Below are 22765 nucleotides of genomic sequence, written 5' to 3' on the forward strand. Positions count from 1 at the left end.
ATCACCTCACACATGGCTATCATCAAAAAATAAGAACAAAAAAATAAGAACAAATGTTGAGGAGGATGTGGAGAAAAGGGAACCCTTGTATACACTGCTGGTGGGAATGTAAATTGACTTAGCCACTATAGAAAGCAGTATAGAGGAGCCTCAAAAAGTTAAAAAAAAATAGAACTACCATCGATTAAGCAATCCTTCTGGATATGCATCGAAACGAAATGAAGAACAGGCTCTCAAAGAGGTAATCTGCATTCCCGAGTTCGTTGTAGCGTTATTCACAACAGCCAAGATACAGAAACAACCTAAGTGCCTCTCCGTGGATGAATGGGTAAAGATGGATTAAGATGATGTGGCGTGTAATATGAATATGAAATACTATTCAACCATGAAAAAGAACATCTTACCATTTGCAGCATGGATGGAGCTTGAGGGCATTACGCTATTAAATAAGTCAGACAAAGAAAAATACTGTGTAACATCACTTAGCATGTAGAATCTAACAAAACTGAACTTGGGAACGGTGTAAAATGGTAGTTATCCAGGGCCAGGACTTGAGGGAAGGGTAGATGTTGATCAGAGTATTAAGTTGTAGTTACAAGATGAGTAAGTTCTAAGGATCTGATGTACAGCATAGTGCTTATAGTTGGTAATATTTTATTTTATACTTGAAAGTTTCTGTGAGTACATTTCAAATAATCTTGTCACACACAAAAAAAATGGGTGTGATGCAAGTGTTAGCCAAGTTGTAGCGGTTATTTTGCAATATATGTCTTCAAATAATACATTGTATAGCTTAAAGTTCTACAATGCTCTATGTCAATTATTTCATAATAAAGTTAGAAAAAATATAATGCCTCAATAACTAAAAATGTAATATGACTTATGAATTGGTAAGCAGGTAAGTGAAAGAGTAAAGAGATCCAGAAATAGACTCCGTACATGTAGGAATTTAATATTTGGAGAAGGTGGTGTCATATCTCTAGGGAAAGTATGGATTATTCAATAAGTGTACTAGAGGAAACTATTAGACATTTTTTAAAAATGTGGATATGGGAAAGGCTTTTCTGTGTATGATACAAGCTGAGAAGCCATAAAAGTAAAATTGATGTTAGTCTTTGTAAAAGTAAATTTCTGCAGGGCAAATACCGCCTAGAACAGAGTCAAAAGTCAGAGTTAAGGTAGGGAGAATATTTGCAATGGATTGCAAATTAAGGTCTAATTTCCCCAATAGATAAATAGTTCTTTTGAGCCCATTAAAAAATCCAAGAGTTAATAAAAACATACATGAAAAATACATAGTTCACAGAAAAAGTGACACTTGGACATATTAAAAGAATATGAAAAATACAAAATGGAGTCCATAAGAAAGATACCAAGTTAAGCTCTACTGAGATATTTTTCTGTTGTCAGATTGGCATAGATCAGTGATTCTCAATTCCAGGGGCACATTGTAGTTACCTAGAAATCTTTCAAAAAAAAAAAAATGATGACAATCTGTAGGCCAGTTACTCTCTGTGTCATGGGCATTGATAGATCTTAAAAGATTCCTAGATAATTCTAACATACCGCTAGGGTTTAGAACCCTTGGCATAGGTTTATTTTCTTTTTAAGTTTATTTTAATTTTTGAGAGAGAGAGAGAGAGTGAGCAGCACAAGAAGGGGGGCGGGGGCAGAGAGAGAGGGAGACAAAATCCGAAGCCAGGCTCCAGGCTCTCAGTGTCCTCACAGAGCCCGATGCGGGCTCATACCCATGAGCCGCAAGATCATGACCTGAGCCAAAGTCGGACACAACCGACTGAGCCACCCAGGCACCCCAACTACTGGCATAGATTTAAAAGCTTGATAGCTTATGTTGATGGAATAAAGGGAAAAGTTGTCTCTCATGCATTGCTGTTGTATTGTGTGTAAATTTATCCAACTTCTATAGACAGAAATTGGAAGTATTTCCAAATTTACAAATTCATTCTTGTCCTTTTTTTTTTTAAATTTTTTTTTTTTTAATGTTTATTTATTTTTGAGACAGAGAGAGACAGAGCATGAATGGGGGAGGGGAGGGGCAGAGAGAGAGGAAGACACAGAATCGGAAGCAGGCTCCAGGCTCTGAGCCATCAGCCCAGAGCCTGACGCGGGGCTCAAACTCATGAACCGTGAGATCGTGACCTGAGCTGAAGTCGGACGCTCAACCGACTGAGCCACCCAGGCGCCCCATATATATTCTTGTCCTTTAACTAAATACCCTTGTGGATATTTTCTTATATTTGCACAAGGGCAACTTGGTACAAGAGTACTCACTGTAGCATTATTTGTAAAGCAAAAACACTGGAAATAGTCTAAATGTCCATTGGTAGGTAACTACTTAAACACATTCTGATAGCCCATTCGATGGTGTACTGTCCCACCAGAGAATGCACAAGGAAGCTCTTTATGTACTGATGTAGAATGATTTCTAAAACATTAAATGAAAAAGCAGGGTGCAGAAATCTGTATTACACTACTATTTGTATAAGAAGGGAGAAGATGCCATTTATTTGCTATGAAGGTATAAGATATTTTTGCAGAGATACACTATGAAGTTTCTAATGGCATCTGCCTCTGAGAGGAGGAGCTGGCTGACTCCAGGGGCAGGAGTGGGTGGGAGACTTTGTTTTTTGGTTTTTGTTTTTTGAGAGCAGGGGAGGGGCAGAGAGAGAGAATCACAAATGGGCTCCACACTGTCAGAGCAGAGCCTGATGCAGGCTCAAAATCACAAACAAGAGAGATCATGACCTGAGCCAAAACCAAGAGTCAGACACTCAACCAGCTGAGCCATCCAGGAGCCCCGTGGGTGGGAGACTTAAATTGCACAAGTAGTAATGATAGAGCTGGAATTTTGAATCTTGGATTCCAAAATGGATGTGTTTCCTCCCCTCTCTCTTCTTATACAAAGGCCTTTAAAAATTTGAAAGCCTCTTTACTTGCCATTAGTCAGATATCCTTCTCTTTCGTACAATTCACAAGCACCATATACTACAGTGTTTTCTTTAAAGTGTAGTACTTTGAAGCACTTCAAACTTGGAATGAATTGTTGCCTGTCATTGTATTTCTTTAAAGCTCCAAACTAGTGGTCTTCTGCCAACTTATCCAGTTTGCCCATAAATTGTATTAATTTTTTAAAGGAGGGTATTGTGGAAAATAGCTTTTGTCTTTTATGGAAACATTAACTTTGTGTTTTTGTTGTTGTTTTTTTTAAGGTTTCCGTGGGTGAACTACCAAGATGACAATCTCAACATTTCGATTCCAGTGTTCAGTATTCATGGCAATCATGATGATCCCACAGGGGTACTTACTGGGTTCTTCCAGTTTGTTGTCACTTTAGTTTGTGGAAGGCATTCTTGTCCTTTCCAGAAATTTTTCGTCAGTTGGCTCAGAAAGTCAAGTTGACTTTGTATCATTCACATAGTCTTTTATATTGCTTTTTAGATAATTTTTAAAAATCTGTAATAATAGTTGGTGTGTGAGGTGTGCTTTTATTTCATTAGTGCTGAGGTTGACAATAAGTAACTCGAAGTAAGGATAAATACCTAACATTTGTATGAAGCTTTACAGTTTACCTGGTGCTTTTGTGTCTCTCATTTCAAAATTTCACCTGTAGAAAACGATTTTTCATGGACAGTTCGAAATCTAAATTAGATCGTCTTATTACCTGTTTGATATGGAAGGACCTTATAAAGGTCCTACACTTGAAATATCTTTTTGTTTTATCTGATCATGAACACCATAAATCACTACTTACCTAGTTTTCTTCCCCCCATGGCTTAAGAGGTCAGCTTAATATTACAAAGCACTCATTTCATGGCTGGTTTTTATTTTTTGGTGGCCGGGACATCCTAAGTTTTGATGAAATGTTAACGTGGCATTTAGCATGTGGTTCCAGGTGCAGTAGGTCATTTGTAATCAAAGAAACATAGCAAATACTTTCACTATTGTAATTTTATTTTGAGAAGACACTGTCCTGATCTATGTTTTAGTAAGTGGTATATGGAATATACTTTTAATAGGTAATATGATGGAGATTACTTATTTTTAGATATATACATTAATATTCTTTGAAAACATTCTACGTAGGCAGATGCCCTGTGTGCCCTGGACATACTAAGCTGTGCTGGATTTGTAAATCACTTTGGACGTTCAGTGTCTGTGGAGAAGATAGACATTAGTCCAGTTTTGCTCCAAAAAGGAAGCTCCAAAATTGCTTTATATGGCTTAGGTAAGATGGTTTTATTTTACTGTTTATGACAATACATAATTGTTTAAGCAACTGGGAAATCACATTCTGGAATGAACTTTCTTGCTGTTTAGGAAAGAGTGAGGCACATCTAATTATTCCTTATGTGTGACCATAAAAAATGATAGAAGGTTTTAGTAGAATTTTTTAGTGTTTAGTAAGACCATTAGCCCATGATACTTCTTTCATTGGAGGTTTTGATTTAAAAAAATGTTTTCTTTTACTATCCATTGTTTATTTTTTCTTTTAGACTCAGATATAGAATCCTGAATGTTAGAATTGTAGAGTAATTAGAAAAACTGCATTTTAGGGGTGCCTGGGTAGCTCATTTGTTTAAGTGGCCGACTCTTGATTTTGGCTCAGGTCATGATCTCACAGTTCATGAATTTGAGCCCCACCAAAGCTGTGAGTGCAGAGCCTGCTTTGATCCTCGGTCTCCTTCTCTCTGCCTCTCTCCCCTCACGCTCATTCTCTGTCTCTCAAAAATAAATAAACATTAAGAAAAAGAAAAACTGCATTTTGGTATCTTGGAAGTCTTTGAAATGTCTGAAGCTTCGCTGTCTAGTACAGTAAGTACCAGCCTCAGGTAGATATGGAGCACTTGAAATGGGGCTGGTCTGCGTTGAGGTATACTATAAATACAAAAATCACATCAGATTTCAAAGACTTAGAAAAAAAAGTAAAGTACCTTATTAATATACTAGGTTAAATAAAATACATTAAAATTAATTTTACCTGTCTCTTTTTACTTGTTTTAATGTGGTTACTAGAAAATTTTAAATTCTGTATTTGGCCTGCTTTAGTGGCTCACATTATGTTTTTGTTAGACAGTGCTAGTTCAGATCTGTCATCTATAATGCTCAGAAAATTTGCTTTATCAACTTGACTGTCCTAAATTTATTTAGTGTCCAGTAGGTAAAAAAAAAAAAAAAAAAGCCTTTTTGCTAGGCTTGTAGCCATATGAACAAAAGATCAAAGAATATTTTTAGACTGCATTCAAAGTCTATTTGTTGAGTCTTCCTTGGATTAAGTTCAGGTTGATATTTTGTTTTATGAATGCAATAGCTTTAGTAGTTTTATTGTGTATAGAGTTATAAAAATTATATTCTATGTTAAATCAACCTTAAAGTAGTACCCTGAGAGAAATGAGAAATTTCACACTGTAACCTTTGCATAGTTTTTATTATTTTTTGAGTGATTTTAGTATAATAGAAGCCTTAGAAGACCTTATTTACTTAATTCTCTTCGAATATGTTTTAAAAAGTATAATTATGATGGATGGTTTATTTAAATACTTTCTCTAGGGCGCTTACAGTCTTTGTCCAGTTTTCATAATTTCTAAAAAGTAGAAAAGCATCATGGTTATCTGTAGAGAGATGGAAAATGAGATCAAAGTGTTATGTCTGATTTCCCAGGTGATAGAGCAGGAAGTGAAATACACTTTTTAAAAAGCTACTAACAGGTATTTTAATCACTGCAGTGTTAGGGGTCATATCTGCAGAAAATCATTGATCCTCCTACTTTCAGACTAAGATCCTGTTATGTCTCAGGCACCCCCTGGAATATCCCTCAGTCTCCATTTTCTCCCAGAGTCTCATTCCATCCTGTTCTCTTCTTAACTGGACTACACACACACACACACACACACACACACACACACACCCACACCCACACACCCACCCACCCACCCACCCCAATTCTTCTCTCTACACACTAGAACTCTATAGTTAGCAAATTCCCTCCTATCATCAGTTTCTTCTCTGCATGTTACCTCCACTCCGACTTACAGGAAACTAGTCCCTAAGGCTCTGCTTCCCACTCACTTCTCACAGGCTTCTTACAGGTCTTAGGGTGGAGTGTGAGGGATCACTGTTCTCCCTTCTCCCTGCTTGCCATTTCTTTCCTATCTGCGGACACCCTGCCCCCTTGAAGCTAATTGCCAGCTGGCTAGACTGCCCTGTCCTTTCCCTCAAATTTTTCACCTACTTACCTTCAAATTGTGTCTGTGTTCTCAGAGCTTCACCACCTAAGTAGATCAGTCAACCTTCTGATGCCTTGGGCTTTGTATGCCTTGACTATTTTGTTTCCAGTTTATATGTTCTACATTGCACCATCTGTTCCATTGGTCACACTCTAGAAATTCTCTTTAAGAAGCTAGACTTCTAGTTCTTACATTTCTGCATTGTTGGATTTTCTTCCAAGGCCTTCCCTAATGACTGCATAAAGCAGCAACTTGTCCCCTCACTGATACTCGCCACTTAGCATCTTTTGTCCCTTTTACAGTATTTAAAAGTGTAATTTTGTGTGTTTACTTGGTTTTTTTTTGGCTGCTTCCATTAGACTAAGGTGATCCTTTAGGGTACAAGAAGAATTATTTAAAAGTCATTATATTATTAAAAAGCATAATATCTTTATTTAAAAACCATTTATAAGGGGGCTGGGTAAGGACTAGGCATCGGTGGCTCAGTCTGTTAAACGTCCAATTCTTGATTTTGGTTCAGGTCATGATCTCACAGTTCATGAGTTTGAGCCCCGCATCAGGCTCTGCACCGACAGTGTGGATTCTGTCCCTGTTTTTCTCTGCCCCTCCCCTGCTCACTCTCTATCTCTCTGTCTCAAAACTAAACATTTTTTTTTTAAGGTTTAAAAAACCCAATATATAAGATTATTTTTAAATACATTTATTTTTTTATTTCATCCTTTTTAATGTCTGTATTTTATAATGTGTATGTTAGGTCAAAAGTATGTATAATAAAGGGATAGTGGAAAACAATATTATTAGAAATTTTAATAAGAATTTAAGCATAGAAAACTCAAATTTTTATTCTGTATTTTCCAGATTTTGAAGGTATGTATGCCTGACATGGAAAAAAAATTTTTTTTTTCTCCAAAATGTTTGTTTATTGTTGAGAGAGAGAGAGCATGGGAGAAAGCGGGCTCTGTGCTGACAGCAGAGAGCCTGATGCGGGGCTCGAACTCATGAACCATGACCTGAGCCGAAACCAAGAGTCAGATGCCCCACTGACTGAGCCACCCAAGCGCCCTGGGAAACATGTTTTTAATACATGTATCTTCTTTTTTTATTTTTTTTTAAAAAAAAATTTTTTTTTTTCAACGTTTATTTATTTTTTTTGGGACAGATTGAGACAGAGCATGAACGGGGGAGGGGCAGAGAGAGAGGGAGACACAGAATCGGAAACAGGCTCCAGGCTCTGAGCCATCAGCCCAGAGCCTGACGCGGGGCTCGAACTCACGGACCGCGAGATCGTGACCTGGCTGAAGTCGGACGCTTAACCGACTGCGCCACCCAGGCGCCCCAATACATGTATCTTCTTAGCAGCTGTCATGTGAGAACCTGGAACATACTCATTTGTAAATAATGATACATTTCAAATGTATCTCTAATAAGAACATGAAATACTTAGAGAAGCACAAAATTTAGAAGTGAAACATTCTTTTTTGAAAACTAAGTAAGAAACCAGTTATTAAAATAACGTCTATTTCAGGGTCCATTCCAGATGAAAGGCTCTATCGAATGTTTGTCAATAAAAAGGTAACAATGTTGAGACCAAAAGAAGATGAGAACTCTTGGTTTAACTTATTTGTGATTCATCAGAACAGGTAAACGAATTTTTTGAAAAAAACTTCTTTTTAAAATTTTGAGTCAAGTATGGAGGTCCCTTAAATCTCTGTTTCCAAGCTTCCCAGTTTCCATAAAATGTTCCTTATTCTTTGAAAGTTGTCATTAAAGGATCATGCAGAACTTAACTGTGCTTCGTATGACTGCATTGTGAAATCGGTTCCAATATATATTATCTGTAAAGAATATGACATGTGCAAGAATAACCATAAAATCAAATAATCTTAAATTCAAGTAGAGCACTACCAGTGCATTATCCCATGCCCTTCTCTGACCCCGTATCTTTCCACATACTCCAAAAGGAAGCACTATTTTTAATTTGTATTTAATCAAATCCATTGCTTTTCCTTATTGTTTAATTGTGTGTATCTGTCCACAATGAGTATTTTATTTGGTTTGGTGTAACTGGAGCCCTGCTGTATATTTTGCAGCTGGCTTAGTGTGTTACACATTACATTACTAAGATTCATCCATTTTGATGCTTAAAAGTGTAATTAATTTTCACTGGTATGTACAGTTCTACTTTTTCACGTGTTAGTGAATATTCTGTGTTACTTCCAGAGTCTTGCTTTCTTAAACCTTTTTGTTATGACTACTCTTACATGCATCTCCTGGTGCATGTATGCAAGTGTTTTTCTGGAATATATTAAATATAGCTAGATCAGTTTTCTTTTGCTAGTATTTTGAAGAAGTTTAATCTGTTGGTAGGGTGCAGGATTGATGGAAAGGAAGGAAGACTTGATGCAAGGCTTATTATGTGACCACAGATCAAATAGTGTGAAATGATGGTAGTGATGGGCGTGAAGACGATGTGGAAGGGACAGACCTGAGAAGTTATCAAGGAAGAATCCAAAGGGATTTGGGCCTGATTGTGTAATTTATTACTTACTGAACAGGTATTTATTGAGTGCAGGATCCCTGGCACTTGAACCCACTAAGTTCTCAGTGAAAGGAGGGCTTTAGGAGGCAGCCTTGCGTTGCCTTATGTACATTCTGAAAGAAACAGCTTTGAAGGAGGAGCAGGCCAGAGCTGTAGTAAGTGTGGTCTCCGTAGAACTTTGCACCACTTGGGAGTGTGCTCCTTCTCTTGCTTAGGGTTTCCCAGTTCTGCTACACTTTCTACTTTCCCAAAGTAGGGAAAAATCGGAAGGAGAAATCATAAGTGATTGATTCCAAGAGCTGCAATCAGAATGTGAGATGGAATGGCAGCGTTGGGATTGGTAATGGCCAGTTGCTGGTGATGTTCACAGTGATCATTTGATGAAGGTGGTCTGCTCCAGGTTTCACCATTGTCAAGGTCCCATTTTCCATTCTGTAATTAATAGTTTGGTAAAAATACCTTGAGGCTGTGTGAATATCCTGTTTTGCCTTAAAATTTTGCCCGCTAATTCTAGCATCCATTGGTGAATCTTGTTTCTAGCAATGCATACTATGATGTTGTGTTATTTTTTAATTCCCCTCATTCTGTCTGCATTTATTCATTGTAAGTCTTCTGTAAGGAAAATTTGTTGCTTCTCTCTCGTTTATTCGTTTTTTTATTTATGTTGTTATGGACTCAAGGGTATTTATTTTATCCTTTGAGTTATAATCCAGTACTATCCAGTTTTTTTGTTGTTGCTCAAATTCTTCCAGCTTTGACCATTGGGAGTTTTTTTATATTAGCTTCTGTGTCCTTTCAGCATGCCTTCTTCTTTCTTTATGCATTTATGTATTATTTAATCTTCCTTAACTTCCTTAACTTTAAACTTCCTTAACTAATAAGTACATTTACTTATTTTTTACTACCACAAGATGCTTCTGCCTCATCTTGTGTTTTTCTGCCCTACCCCTGGAATCAACCACTTCTCCAAGGAGCCCTGATTGCTTTTATTGGAGAAGAGTATTTAGAAACCCAGATATGGCCACTAGGTGTGCTTACTGCTACTGGGGCTGTCTTAGCCCTCAGTAATCAGAGTTAAGGAAATATGTGTATATGTCCTAACCCATGCATACACATCTATATTTGTGTATTGACATATGTGTTACACACACACACACACACACACACAAACGCAAGCATGAATTCATACTTACTCTAATCCAGCCCTATAGGGTTCATTTTTGTCTTCTCCCTTTTCTTTTTTTTTTTCTTTTTCTTTTAGAGAGAGAGAGAGAGTTTGAACAGGGGAGAGGGGTAGAGGGAGAGAGAGAATCTTAAGCAGACTCCATGCCCAGCACAGACACCGAAATGGGGCTCAGTTCCACAACCCTGGGATCAAGACCTGAGCTGAAATCAAGAGTCAGATGATCAACTGACTGAGCCACCCAGGTGCCCCATTTTTTTAATTTTTCTTTTCTTTTCTTTTTTATTTTAGAGAGAGAGTGGGAGCAGGGCAGAGGGGCAGAGGGAGTGTCTTCTCCCTTTTCTTATTTGGGAGTTCTTTCTCTAACAGAAACCTGGATCATTTTATCTATAGTATATTTACTTATTTTTTCAATCTTGGTTGACATATAAGGTAATTTTTTAAAATTGCTGACCTGTACCCCTGTGAGAAACAAATTTACCAACTAGTATACAGTGTTTATGTAAGTGATTTTTGTTTTTAGCCTCACTATATCTAGTCAAAACACCACCTCTAGGGGCAACTGGGAGGCTCAGTCAGTTAAGTGTCTGACTTTGGCTCAGGTCACGATCTCCTCGTTTGTAAGTTTAAGCTCCACATCAGGCTCTCTGCTGACAGCACACAGCCCTCTTCGGATCCTCTGTCCCTCCCTTGCTAGTGTTCTTTCTCTCTGTCTCTCTTTCAAAATAAACTTTAGGGACACAAAGAAAACACCACCTCCAAGGTTACTTAGGCCAGCTCCTTTTTCTCCCTCCCACTTTAACATAACTGTGCAATTCTTTTGTAGTACTGTTAGATGCATTTGTCACCCTCTGCATTCTTAAGTACTTCATTGTTTTCTAGAGAGCACTAGTCCACGTGCAAGCCAGGGAGGAATTGAGAGAGTATCTTAAGCAGGCTCCAAGCCCAGCATGAGGCCAGACGCAGGGCTTAATCTCACAACTGTGAGATCATGACTTTATTTCCCATTTGTTTCTATACTTGGGCCTGTTGGTTTTTCTGGCTGCGAAAGAAGGAAAGCAGAAGAGCACTTTGTCATGTAATATATTTCCACAAGGCTGTTTTGATCGACTTCTAAGTCAAAAGTCAGATGGAAGTCACACAGTCAGCCCACAGGCATAATCTTCCCTCTGCATGCAAGAGTTGGTGCTCTGTGAAGGCACGATTGTATCATACAATATTTGAGTTATGCTTTGTTTCTTCAGTAACTGTGATAATGTTCCCTAGATGTGTGTTTTTTACACAAAAACATTCTTAGATATACAAGCCTGCTGCTGCTCTGATTTCCCTTCCTGCTTTTCATTCTGCTCAGCCACTCCCCCCTCCCTGCAGTCCTTAAACTCACTGAACACATTCCCACCTCGATACCTCTGTCATGTGCTCTGTGACTCTCTGCCCAGGACTCAGCCCTCTCCCGAGGGCTTTCTTCCCTCGCTTACAGTTTTGTTTTGTTTTTTTTTTCGTTCCTCTTACACTTGATCCCTCATCACAGTTCTCTGCCCTTGTGTCACCTGGCTAAGTGGCCTGTCCTGACCACCTTGCACATAGTAGCATTCCTGTTGTGTGTCACTTTTCCCTTTTTCTTTACAGCACTTAGCACTACCTGACAAATTATACGTGCGTACGTAAGCACATACACATACATACTATGTTATTGCTTGTTTCACTAGCGCAAGGACTTTGTTCACTACTGTTGTCTTCGGTATCTAGAAGAGATCTGGAACACTAGGCACGTAGTAGGCACACAGTAAATACTTGTTGAATGAGTGAGTTTTCGATTTGCCTTAAGCGAATGCTGGGTTGAAGTATTTGAACACTTTTACTTAAATTCCCAATGATGAAGTCAGTATTTGGGAAAACTTTCTTCTGGTCTTTCCTCTCTTTGGGTGTTTACATATCTCTTAATAAAGGCAACTAATCTAGGTATAAAACCAGAGTCTGCAAAAATCTTCATACAATATCATTTAATAATATTTATTATGAAATTTATTTATAAATTCATCTCTTAAGACAAACTTTCTTACATCCATTATTATGAGTGAACAAAACATGCTAAAAAATGATTGGACATTTTTAGAGATTTGTTTTTTATTTTACAAAGTTTAGATTTAATTCACTTTATTTTCTGATTACATATGTACATAATCAAACCAACTTACCGTTTTCGTTATTGAGAGAGCTCATGCTTTTCTGACTTTCCCTCTGTAAAGCCTTTCGTGATCTGCCTCTCAGTGTGGAACTGACCCTTTCTCTTTTGTGGCGCCTACTTGTCTGTGCCCTGCAAGTTTGTAAACCTTTTGAGGGCAGGAATTAGGTATTATGTTTGCATCCCTAATCTCTTGAGTAGTTTTTGGCACATAGAAGAGACATAACAAGGCTTTGATGAATGGAGAAAGAAAGATCTGTGTAGATTTACTTAATGTGAAGTGTCTCTGTATCTCTGGACATTTATTTATTTTTAAAAATCTTGGTATAGGAGTAAACACGGAAATACTAACTTCATTCCAGAACAATTTTTGGATGACTTCATTGATCTTGTTATCTGGGGCCATGAACATGAGTGTAAAATAGCTCCAACCAAAAATGAACAACAGCTCTTTTATGTATCACAACCTGGAAGTTCAGTGGTTACTTCTCTTTCCCCAGGAGAGGCTGTAAAGAAGTAAGTAATGGTTATATTTTCCAAATCAATTCAAATAAAAAAAATACCTGCTATAATACTATCATCATTTAATAGTTCAAGATAGTGATGGTTATCTATATGATAGATTTCTTCACAAAGATTCACCATTCAGTGTAGTCTTACTGTTTTCCCAGCTCTTAAGCTGTGTTCAACAAGAGAGCCTCCCAATGGTGTTAATGATTTTGCAGCTTATTAGGCATATTCAGGGCTAATAGTTTTACTAATTAAATTTCAAGTTAAAGTGCTATGATGATGATTACTAATTTCCCAAAGTCCATTTATAAACAAATTTACCTAACACCATTTAATTAAGATTTTTTTGGTTATAAGTGGAATATTATAGCACATCTCATTTCTTTTAGTTCTTTAGTTATATGCTAAAGTAGTTAACACTGATTAAGCCCAATTTTTATGATGGATTCCACCACTTGAATCCACTCAGATTTTGATTGTTAAGATGGTAATAGTAGGTTTAAAGAATATGGTAGTAGGATATATGGGTTTTTTTCTTCATACTTCTGCTAGTTCATTTTATGTATGTATGTGTACTTATATACACAGATGTAATACATATATATACCACTATCATAGTCCTGGTAACATTTTGTTTGATCTACTGTCTGTCTGTCTTCCCTCACTAAACTATATTTGTTCAGACAGGAGGGATGACTGGATTTTATTCTGGGGAAGAAGGATGTTTAGCATTTGTCCTGTGATAACAGCATTAAGATTAAGTTGCTAAAAAAAATTTTTTTAAGAGTATGATTTTATAAAGAAATATTTTGGAGAAACTTAGAAATATGGTAGTTTTAATGTGCACATTTTCCTGAGAAAATTTACAGCGTGACAAGGCTTTCGATTCCCTCCTCATTTCAGGCATGTTGGTTTGCTGCGCGTTAAGGGAAGGAAGATGAATATGCAGAAAATTCCTCTCCACACGGTGCGGCAGTTTTTTATGGAAGATATTGTTCTGGCCGATCATCCAGACATTTTTAACCCAGATAATCCCAAAGTAACCCAGGCCATACAAAGCTTCTGTTTGGAGAAGGTAATTTCTCTGGATAAAGGTCAATGAGATGTGCTTTGGTTGAAGGTTATTGACAATTAATTAAATGCTTCAGTGGAGATGGGGAAGTCGCCATATTGGTAACATTCTCAGGAAGCCTGCAAGAGACGACTGTTGTTCCATGAATGAGTTTAGTTGTATCAAGGACTTTTTTTTTTCTAGGCTCTGAGATGGAAGACTGTTACATGTAGGACAAACTCTGTTTAATTAAACCCCCTCCCAGTTCCATTCCTCCTTCTCAAAAACAAACACTTAATTTTTTCTTTTAATTCTGACTGGATAACTTGTGCATTTCATTTATGACAGGAGGCAGTGGCTTTGATTGGGGAATTGGGGGGGTGGGGCGGGGACCATGGAGGATGAAGAGAGCCTTAGCATCTCATCTCATCTCATTCTACCCTGAAAGCTACCCCAAATGAAATCTTGAAGTGTGTTTGCTCTGTGTCTTGTAGCTTCAGCAGAAGTACCATACCTCACCTACCAAGCAGATTGCCACCCCTGGACCTCTGAGACATTCTAGAGCCACTGCAGAAGTGGTTGGAATGCATTTAATAATCTGTAAATTGACAGCTTAGTGACATTAATTGTGGGTACTAAGTTCTTACAATTATCACTGGTATTCATTGGCTGCTTATATATTCTGGGCACTGGTGACAGCATTTTCCGTTTAATCCACTCAGCAATGCTGTAGGTGGGTAGATTGTGCCATCCGCATTTTATAGAAAGAGGAACCGAACTTTAGGTGGAATAACTTGCCCAGTGGCACAGCATTCCTGGCAGCATGTAACTCCCATAGCTGAAAAACTGCAGAGTATGCTGGATTCGGGAGGATTCAGTCTAAAAACTCCCATCAGGACTGCAGTTTCTGTCTGCTTCCGTGTTTGGTCCCACGACACCCCCTCTGTAGGTAGCTGTCTTACGCTTCACTCTGAAGAGGTGGGCGTGTCCATGCGGTGGCCCACAGACTCACAGTGTCCCTACAGCCGAAAGAGCCTGGTTTTCCCAGTGGTTCTGTTGGACTCGGGTCGTGGATGTGTCCCTGGGAGGTGGAAGACAGATTGATTGGTCAGGCCTACGTCAGGTCTGTCAGCCGAGACATCTTAGACTGAGTAATTCTCTGTTGTGGGAGGTTGCACTGTAGGGATTTCAGCAATATCTCTGACCTCCACCTGCTAGATGCCAGTAGTCCCTTTGCCCCAAGTCATGACTGTATTTTTATTTTCAGATCAAAGAAATGCTTGAAAATGCTGAGCGAGAACGTCTGGGAAACTCTCGACAGCCAGAGAAGCCTCTCATACGACTTCGAGTAAGTCCTACTTAGATAAATTAAACTTTGTTATTTAATTAGTAAGAAGGATATGTATAATAATAGCAATCACCAGCTTGCACCAGAAATAATAAAGGTACCAGGATTTGATTTAATCATAGTTTGATTCTGATAGGTTTGATACTTGTTTCCTTTTCTAAATAATCTGTTCTATTTAATAGGTTGGCTGAGATCTCTGCCTTTATCTTCTACTATCTCCCTCTTTATCCTCCATCCCAGACACCGCGGCCTCCCTGCTGCCCCCTACTCTAACATACTACCCTTCTCTACGTCTGCTCAGTGAGGCCCCCCCAAATGAGATGGCACCCCCATACCTTCTCACCAGCACTCCTGATTTCCCTTACTCTGGTCTCCTTGTCCTTTGTTTACCACAATACATCCTCCTAACCTACTGTATACAGTGTAATTATTTTGATTATTAACGTGTCCTCAGCCCTCAGCTACAAAGCTGTAAGCTCCATGAAAGTGTGCAACTTTGTGGATTTTGTTACCTCATGTGTCCAAAGATCTCCAAACAGTTCTGGCATACAGCAAGTGCTTGATAAATACGATGAAAGAATAAGTATTTGAAAGGATTAAACAATTCTAAGAAATTGAAATGCTTCCTATGCCTGTAAAGCTACTGCCGTTTTCTATCATATAAACAAAGTAACAACTCTTTTTTTTTTTTCTGTCCCTGTGCCTTTCCCTTCAGCTAGCTCTGCCTGTCTTTATTTTCTTCCAAACCCCTCCAAATACATAGTTCTTACTGTGCATCTAACATTCTGTTCCCCAGTCCACTGTAAGCAAGGCTCTCACCCTGCCATCTCAGGTGGGAAAGATGACCTTCAGTTGTCAAAGCCAGTAGATTGTTTTCATCTGACTGAATCACTGTGGCATTCTCTCCGAGTTATGTTTGACCCATCCTCTCTCTGAGCTTCCATTTCAGCCTAGGCATGTGGCTTTAATGACCACCTATGGAGTAATGATTCCCAAATCTTTACCTCTAGCTTAAACCTCCTTGTTGAGGTCCGTGAGCCCCCCCTAAACCCAGGTACTCAAGGAATAATCACAACAGCAGCACTACATCACCTGGGAAATTCTTAAAAATGCAGAATCTCAAGCCTTACATCAGACCCACTGAATTGCATTTTTTAAAGATTTTATTTTTTTATGTGAATCTCTACCCCCAGTGTGGGGCTCGAACTCATGACCGCAAGATCAAGGGTCGCATGTTTTGCCAACTGATCCAGCCAGGTGCCGCTGAATTGCGTTTTAATAAGATCACCAAGAGATTTGTATGCACATTAAAATTTGAGAAACTCTGGGATGTAGAGTGTGAAGGTAAAGAGAGAACAGTCGAAGCCAGAATGCCTGGGTTCAGGCATGTATGGGTTCAAACCAGTGTATGACCTAGGTTTGTACCTCATAGATTCGCAAAATTTAAATGAATTACATATTGACCTTTGCACAGGAAGTAATCTGGTGCCTTCTATTCCATTGTCATTGCTGAGATCGAGCCTTCATCCTCTCTTATCTGGCCTGTAACTGCAGCCTCCTACCTGACTCTGCCATTAGTTTTCCCCCCTCTCTCCACCTCTAGTCTATTCACACTAATGCCAAAATCATCCTTGTGAAACACAGTCTTGCATGTCTTTCCTGCTGAAAGAGACTCAATGGTCCCCTAGTGCTAACAGGAAGAAGTCTACACTCTTGCATGGCATTGAAGGGTTTATATGACCTGGTCAAAACCAAACTCTTTGGCTTCTTCCTCCCTTTTCTGCCAGAACCTTCTAAGCTCCAGCCATATTAGGTTAAAAGTTGCCGTTCCCTGGGTCCAGTAGAGTTTATTTTCCTCTTTCATACGTTTGTCCCTGCTGATCCTGCTGTGTGGAGTGTGCTGCTCTCCTTCCATAGCATTTCTTTCAACATCCACTTAAAGTTTCCCCTCTTCTAGGAGCCTTTCTTGACCTCCCTTCAGAAGCAATGCTTCTTCCTTTGTGTCTTCGGTCTGCTTTGTACGTACTTGTTCTAGTACCATTCACATTCTGCTGGCAGTTATCTACATGTTTGTCTTGCCAGTCAGCTTGTGAATTTCTTGACAACCAAGATTATGCTTTTTTATGGTGATATAAAAATAGGCCCTTAGCAGAGTACCTAGCACACTGTGGACCCCTCAATAAAGTTTGCTTAGTGAACAAGTTTTGTGGCTCTTCAGAGCAGAAGATTACAAATCAGGTTAAGCTGGAGTATAATTGAGAAAGTGTGTGAAGAATTTTGGGGCGACCCTGTAGCATGAGCATTTAGCATTTTCTGCTATATAACATGGACGTGGTAGTGATATAATACATAGTTGCTTTGGGAGAACCACATCGTTCTCTTCGTCAGGTCAGAAGATCGCATGTTTCTCATCTATGTTTGCTGATACCATTAGAACCAGCCAAACTTAAATAGAAAGTTGGCATTCCTTTTCCTAAACGCAGTAAATTCATGAAACAAAATAACAAATATTTTTATGTATGTAATATTCCAAAGTATGTTATATCAACTAGGGGACCCATGTTAATTTTATGACTAAGTGAACAAACACTGGAAGTACATTCTGTTCTGCATGCTGAGGGACACAGTGATGGTAAAATAGAAGAGGTTTTTAATTTATGGGGCTTATGGGAGATGGAGGTATGAGGAGAGACATAAAAAATAGGTAGCAAATAAATGAACAGAATGCCAGCTAGTGCTAAGAGTGATGAAGAGTATAAATTGGGTGGAGGTTAGGGAATAGTTCGGATAGGCCAGCCTTGCAGCACAATGTTGGTTCCCAGAGCCTGTTTTTAGAACAGCTAGTTTAGGGAAATGATTATTTCTCTTGGAAAAAGATGTATGTATTTCTCTTTGTGAAAGTATGACCATAAACTTGTTAACTTAGAGCCTGCCTGGAGAGTGACTGTTGTAAACAGATACTGTGTTTTAAAGGTAATCATTTCTCAGAGCTAACACATTTGATTCTGTTTCTGCATGGATCTTCCCGGCATTTATTCCTCAGTGTGAGAGTATATCCCTGAGATGATAGCAATTCACTAATGCATCTAGGGCCAGCCTTTTATTTCAGTGGAGAATTTTCTTTCTGTTTTGAAAGTTGAAATACTCCTGTTTAGGGGCGCCTGGGTGGCTCAGTCGGTTAAGCAGCCGACTTCGGCTCAGTTCATGATCTCGCAGTCCGTGAGTTTAAGCTCTGTGTCAGGCTCTGTGCTGATAGCTCAGAGCCTGGAGCCTGTTTCAGATTCTGTGTCCCTCTCTCTGACCCTCCCCCGTTCATGCTCTGTCTCTCTCTGTCTCAAAAATAAATAAACGTTAAAAAAAAAAAATTTAAATATTCCTGTTTAGAAACTTCCCCTTCTTTCCAGATGGTACTCCTGGTGCCCAGGCTCTCAGTGTTATCCTGGGGAGAGTAACTCCTTCAGATCTTGTGGGAATTCTTGCTGTATCTTGATTCCGTCAAGCAAAGTGTCTTGTGTAAGCTTAGAAACCTTTGAAGCTTTATTTCCTCAGTAGAATAAAAGGTGTAACACCATCATGATCTTTTAACATGAATTATAGAACATTAACTTACTATCTTAAAAGCAGCAACATAAATAATGGAATTGGCAAACTGTTTCCAGGCCTTCATAGCTTGCTTTGTATTTCCAGGTGGACTATAGTGGAGGTTTTGAACCTTTCAGTGTTCTTCGCTTTAGCCAGAAATTTGTGGATCGGGTAGCTAACCCAAAAGATGTTATCCATTTTTTCAGGCACAGAGAACAAAAGGAAAACACAGGTAAGCCAGTTACCTTTACAGATTAAAAAAATGCTTTTTATAGGATGTGTAAAAATCAGGTTTTAGTAAAAGAAATATAAACTAATGGAAATGTTTTTGTGATTATTTCTCATATCTTGAGCAAGCTGATACTGGAATAATTAAATCTCGTCTTCTAAACATTAGATAGCCATCATTTTTAAACCTGTGGATATTAATAAAGAAAGGGACATTTTCTCTGCAGACATAGTTTGTGAAAATAGTGCTGCTAACAGTACACACAGACTTTAGAGATTTATTGCTCAAAGTATACATTATTGACTATACATTGTTAATGTTTAGAGAATATACTCATTTTACGCAAGTATTTCAACTTTTGAGTATACAGGATTTAGGACAACTCGAGTCTTGGAATAAGAGGTGTTTGATGTCTCTGATGACCACATAATTAAGTTCCAATTAAATTTCATAAAAACTAATTGCATTTTTTTAAACGTTTTATTTATTTTGAGAGAGAGCGAGCACATGTGCGAACATGGGAGGGGTGGCGGGGGTGGGGGTGGGGGGAGAATCCCAAGCAGGCTCCATGCTGCCTGTCTTGAGGCTTGATCTCACGAACCGTGTGAGATCATGACCTGAGCCAAAACCAAGAGTCGGATGCTTAACTAACAAAGCTACCCAGGTGCCCCTAATTGTTCTTATTTTAAATGTATTTATAAAAAAGGCCATCCAACTGAAATAGTGCTTCTTCATTAGAAACACTGATCATGTTAAATATAGAGGTTCTTCTTAAAGCTATTGAGTCAGAGAATTTTTATAGAAAAATATGATCTTTTTTTTTTTTATAGGTAAGCTGTTTAGGTTTTTATTAACCGAGCTTTAATGGAGCTTCTGTCAAATTGTGAATAAATTTTCCATGCTATTAATTCAACCTGAAACATTGGTTCAGATATTTATTTATTTTGAGAGAGAGGGGGAGAGAGAGAGTCCACACACACAAGCGGAGGAAGGGGCAGAGAGAGAATCCCAAGCAGGCTCTGTGCTGTTAGCACATAGCCCCACAATGTAGCCAGACTTTGGGCTCAAACTCATGAACCATGAGATCATGACCTGAGCCGAAATCGAGAGTTAGATGTTTAACCGAATAAGCCAGCCAAGTACCCCTCGTTCAGGTATTTAAGTGGAACTCATAAAACACTGTTTTAGGGAAAAATCTGTGTCAGATAATTACTTTCTTATGCTGTGAATTTTAACTAGTTGCTTATTGATCATGGTTTTCTTTAATTGTCCATCCTCATCAGTCCCTTGAGATCATAATAATACAGAATATAGAAATAGTATGTTGTTACTTGAGTTTCATCCATAGTCAGTTTTATTCTAATGATTCCTTTTTGGTTTAAACATAAATTGCAAAACAGAAGGGGCACTTTGGTGCCTCAGTCAGTTAAGCATCCAGCTCTCGATTTTGGCTCAGGTCATGTTCTGTCGATTCGTGAGTTCGAGCCCTGCATGGTGGTCTATGCTGACAGTGTAGAGCCTGCTTGGCATTCTTCTCTCTCTCTCTCTCTCTCTCTCTCTCTCTCTCTCTGTCTCTGTCTCTCTCTCTCTCCCCCTGTCTCTCTCTCTCCCCCCCCCAAAATAAATAATAAACTTAAAAAAACAATAACGTTTTTGTTTTATTGAAAGCATTTCTTGTTATTTTGGTCAGCTCTGCTTAACTACGTGTGTGACATTGTACAAAAGTACATAACCTATCTGATGGTTGATTTTCTTGTTTGTGAAATCAGGATAGTACGTGAGCCTGCCTCACAGAACTGTGGTTAAGGATTAGAAGACACACTGCGTGTAAACGGTCTTAACACAGTGTCTGGCATGACTTCATACTTAGGAAGTCATGATGTTAATTCTGTCTTGAAATTTAGAAACGATTTCTGTTTACTTGTCTCCAGTACTTTGCAAGAGGCACACTGAACTTTGTGCCTCTTTACCCTCTGGGCCATTGCACGTATTTTTCCCTCTGCATCAAATTTTTTTCTTTTTCCTGTTTTGCCTTGTGAATCTTACTCATTCTGGAGGTCTTGATTCAAATGATATAGCTGCATTTGATATTTGCACGTTATTTTCAACCTTCTCTGAGAAGATTAATTCATTTCTTTCCTGTGTGTCATATTCTCTGTTCTTCCCTCATGTGGCACTTCCCACCTTAATTTTAATCATTTGTTCTCACAGGCAGGGATCCTGTCTTATCATTGGGTTTTCATGGCCAGGTCCAGTATGTCAGACAGCTAATATTTGTTTCCCTGACAAGAGTTACCAGCAGAGTAGATACTGGACCCTATGCTTCTTGGCTTCCTACCCAATACTCTTTTTATTCTTCACCTGCTGTTTTTGCGACAACTATCCTGCTTCAGAAAGCAGCAAAAGTGCTGTAAGCATACATCCCATTTGTCTCACAGACTATTAAAAAGGCATATACCTCAGGGCTGAGATTTAATTAAATCAATAATTTTTATAGTTTCATCTAAGACATTCATGAGTGAAACTGGCTGTCTTTTTGTTTTGTTTTGAGCTGTGCGTATGTGGTGGTGACTGTTGCAGAGTTCCAAGCCGCTGCCTTGGTTTGTAATGAGGAACTGGCGATTTTACCCAAAATTGCTTTTGTAATTGTCAATATAGTGGGAAAGGTAAATAACATCTCGGTGTTATGAAAGTAGTTTTGTCCCTGAACATCCCTTGAAGTCGTTTTGGAGATCTCCAGAGGTCTGAAGACCACCCTGTGCTGTAGGAGACGTAGTACTTGGAGATGTGGAAAAATACAAGCTTTGAGGAGGAGACTACAGCTGTCAGTAGAAATGCCATGTTTTTGCCTCAGAATGCCCGAGCTGATTGTTGATACGGTTTGGCCATTCCGCCTCCACTGAGCCAGACTTGCCATAAGTTTGGGTACTTTAACACTGTAATGGAAGCTACTGTTTTTCCACGGACTTCTTTTTTCTAGGAGAAGAAATCAACTTTGGGAAGTTAATCACAAAACCTTCAGAAGGCACAACTCTAAGAGTAGAAGACCTTGTAAAACAGTATTTTCAAACTGCGGAAAAGGTAATTTCTTAATTACAGTCTACATTTTGAATAATGGCTGTCCTATGATAGCAGACTTGAATTTGGGTCATGTATAGTTGATACTTGAAACGAGGGGCGCCTGGTTGGCTCATTCGGTTAAGCACCCAACTACTGATTTCGGCTCAGGTCATGATCTCACGGTGGTTTGTGAGTTCGAGCCCTGCATTGGGCTCTGTGTGCTGCCAGCAGAGCCTGCTTGATACTCTGTCTCCCTCTCTGTCTGCCCCTCCCTTGCACACGCTCTCTCTCACTCTCCCTAAACAATAAACACTCAAAAATAAATAAATAAGTAAACGTAGAGGATCCTCACAAGGTCTCTATGAAGTAAGTAGGGTAAGAATGAATTATACTCATTTATAGTTACTCTACATTAAGAAAAATCAGCGCTTGATGGTATTATTATTGTGGCTATTGTTGTTGATGTTGTTCTGTTCTTCCTTCTTTTCTCTACCGAATGTTTCTGAATCCAGGATTTACTTTTCTCGCATCTGGATGTAGTTTCAGAACTCGAGGAATATAGCCACGGGACGGTGCAGCTACTTTTTGTTGGCATGAGTATATGTCACTTTAAGATCTGGCTGTATTCGTTTCCTATTGCTGTTGAAACAAGTCTCCACAAACTTAATAATTTAAATTAACACAGATTTATTGTCTTAGAGTTCTGTAGGTCAAAAATCTGACACCAGTCTCACTGGCCTAAAACCGAGGTATTAGCGGGGTTGTGTGTTCCTTTTTGGAGACTCTAGGGGAGACTCCATTTCCTTATCTTCTCCAGCTTCTAAAGGTGTCCA

At 38.8% G+C, this 22765-nt stretch overlaps 1 protein-coding gene across 7 annotated transcripts in view; it reads left to right on the forward strand.

Moving 5' to 3' along the window:
• The window catches only part of MRE11 (MRE11 homolog, double strand break repair nuclease), a 76398-nt gene that overhangs the window by 12895 nt on the left and 40738 nt on the right, over window positions 1-22765 (forward strand). For all 7 annotated transcript variants that reach the window (XM_030331940.1, XM_030331942.1, XM_030331939.2 and 4 more), the window contains 8 exons: window positions 3231-3318; window positions 4105-4246; window positions 7771-7885; window positions 12483-12668; window positions 13566-13737; window positions 14981-15061; window positions 18749-18875; window positions 21853-21953. In XM_030331940.1, coding sequence (XP_030187800.1) covers window positions 3231-3318; window positions 4105-4246; window positions 7771-7885; window positions 12483-12668; window positions 13566-13737; window positions 14981-15061; window positions 18749-18875; window positions 21853-21953 — 1012 coding nt within the window. The remainder of the gene's footprint in view (window positions 1-3230; window positions 3319-4104; window positions 4247-7770; window positions 7886-12482; window positions 12669-13565; window positions 13738-14980; window positions 15062-18748; window positions 18876-21852; window positions 21954-22765) is intronic.

This window comes from Lynx canadensis, chromosome D1 (assembly GCF_007474595.2).
Source record: "Lynx canadensis isolate LIC74 chromosome D1, mLynCan4.pri.v2, whole genome shotgun sequence".
NCBI classification, from domain to species: domain Eukaryota; kingdom Metazoa; phylum Chordata; class Mammalia; order Carnivora; family Felidae; genus Lynx; species Lynx canadensis.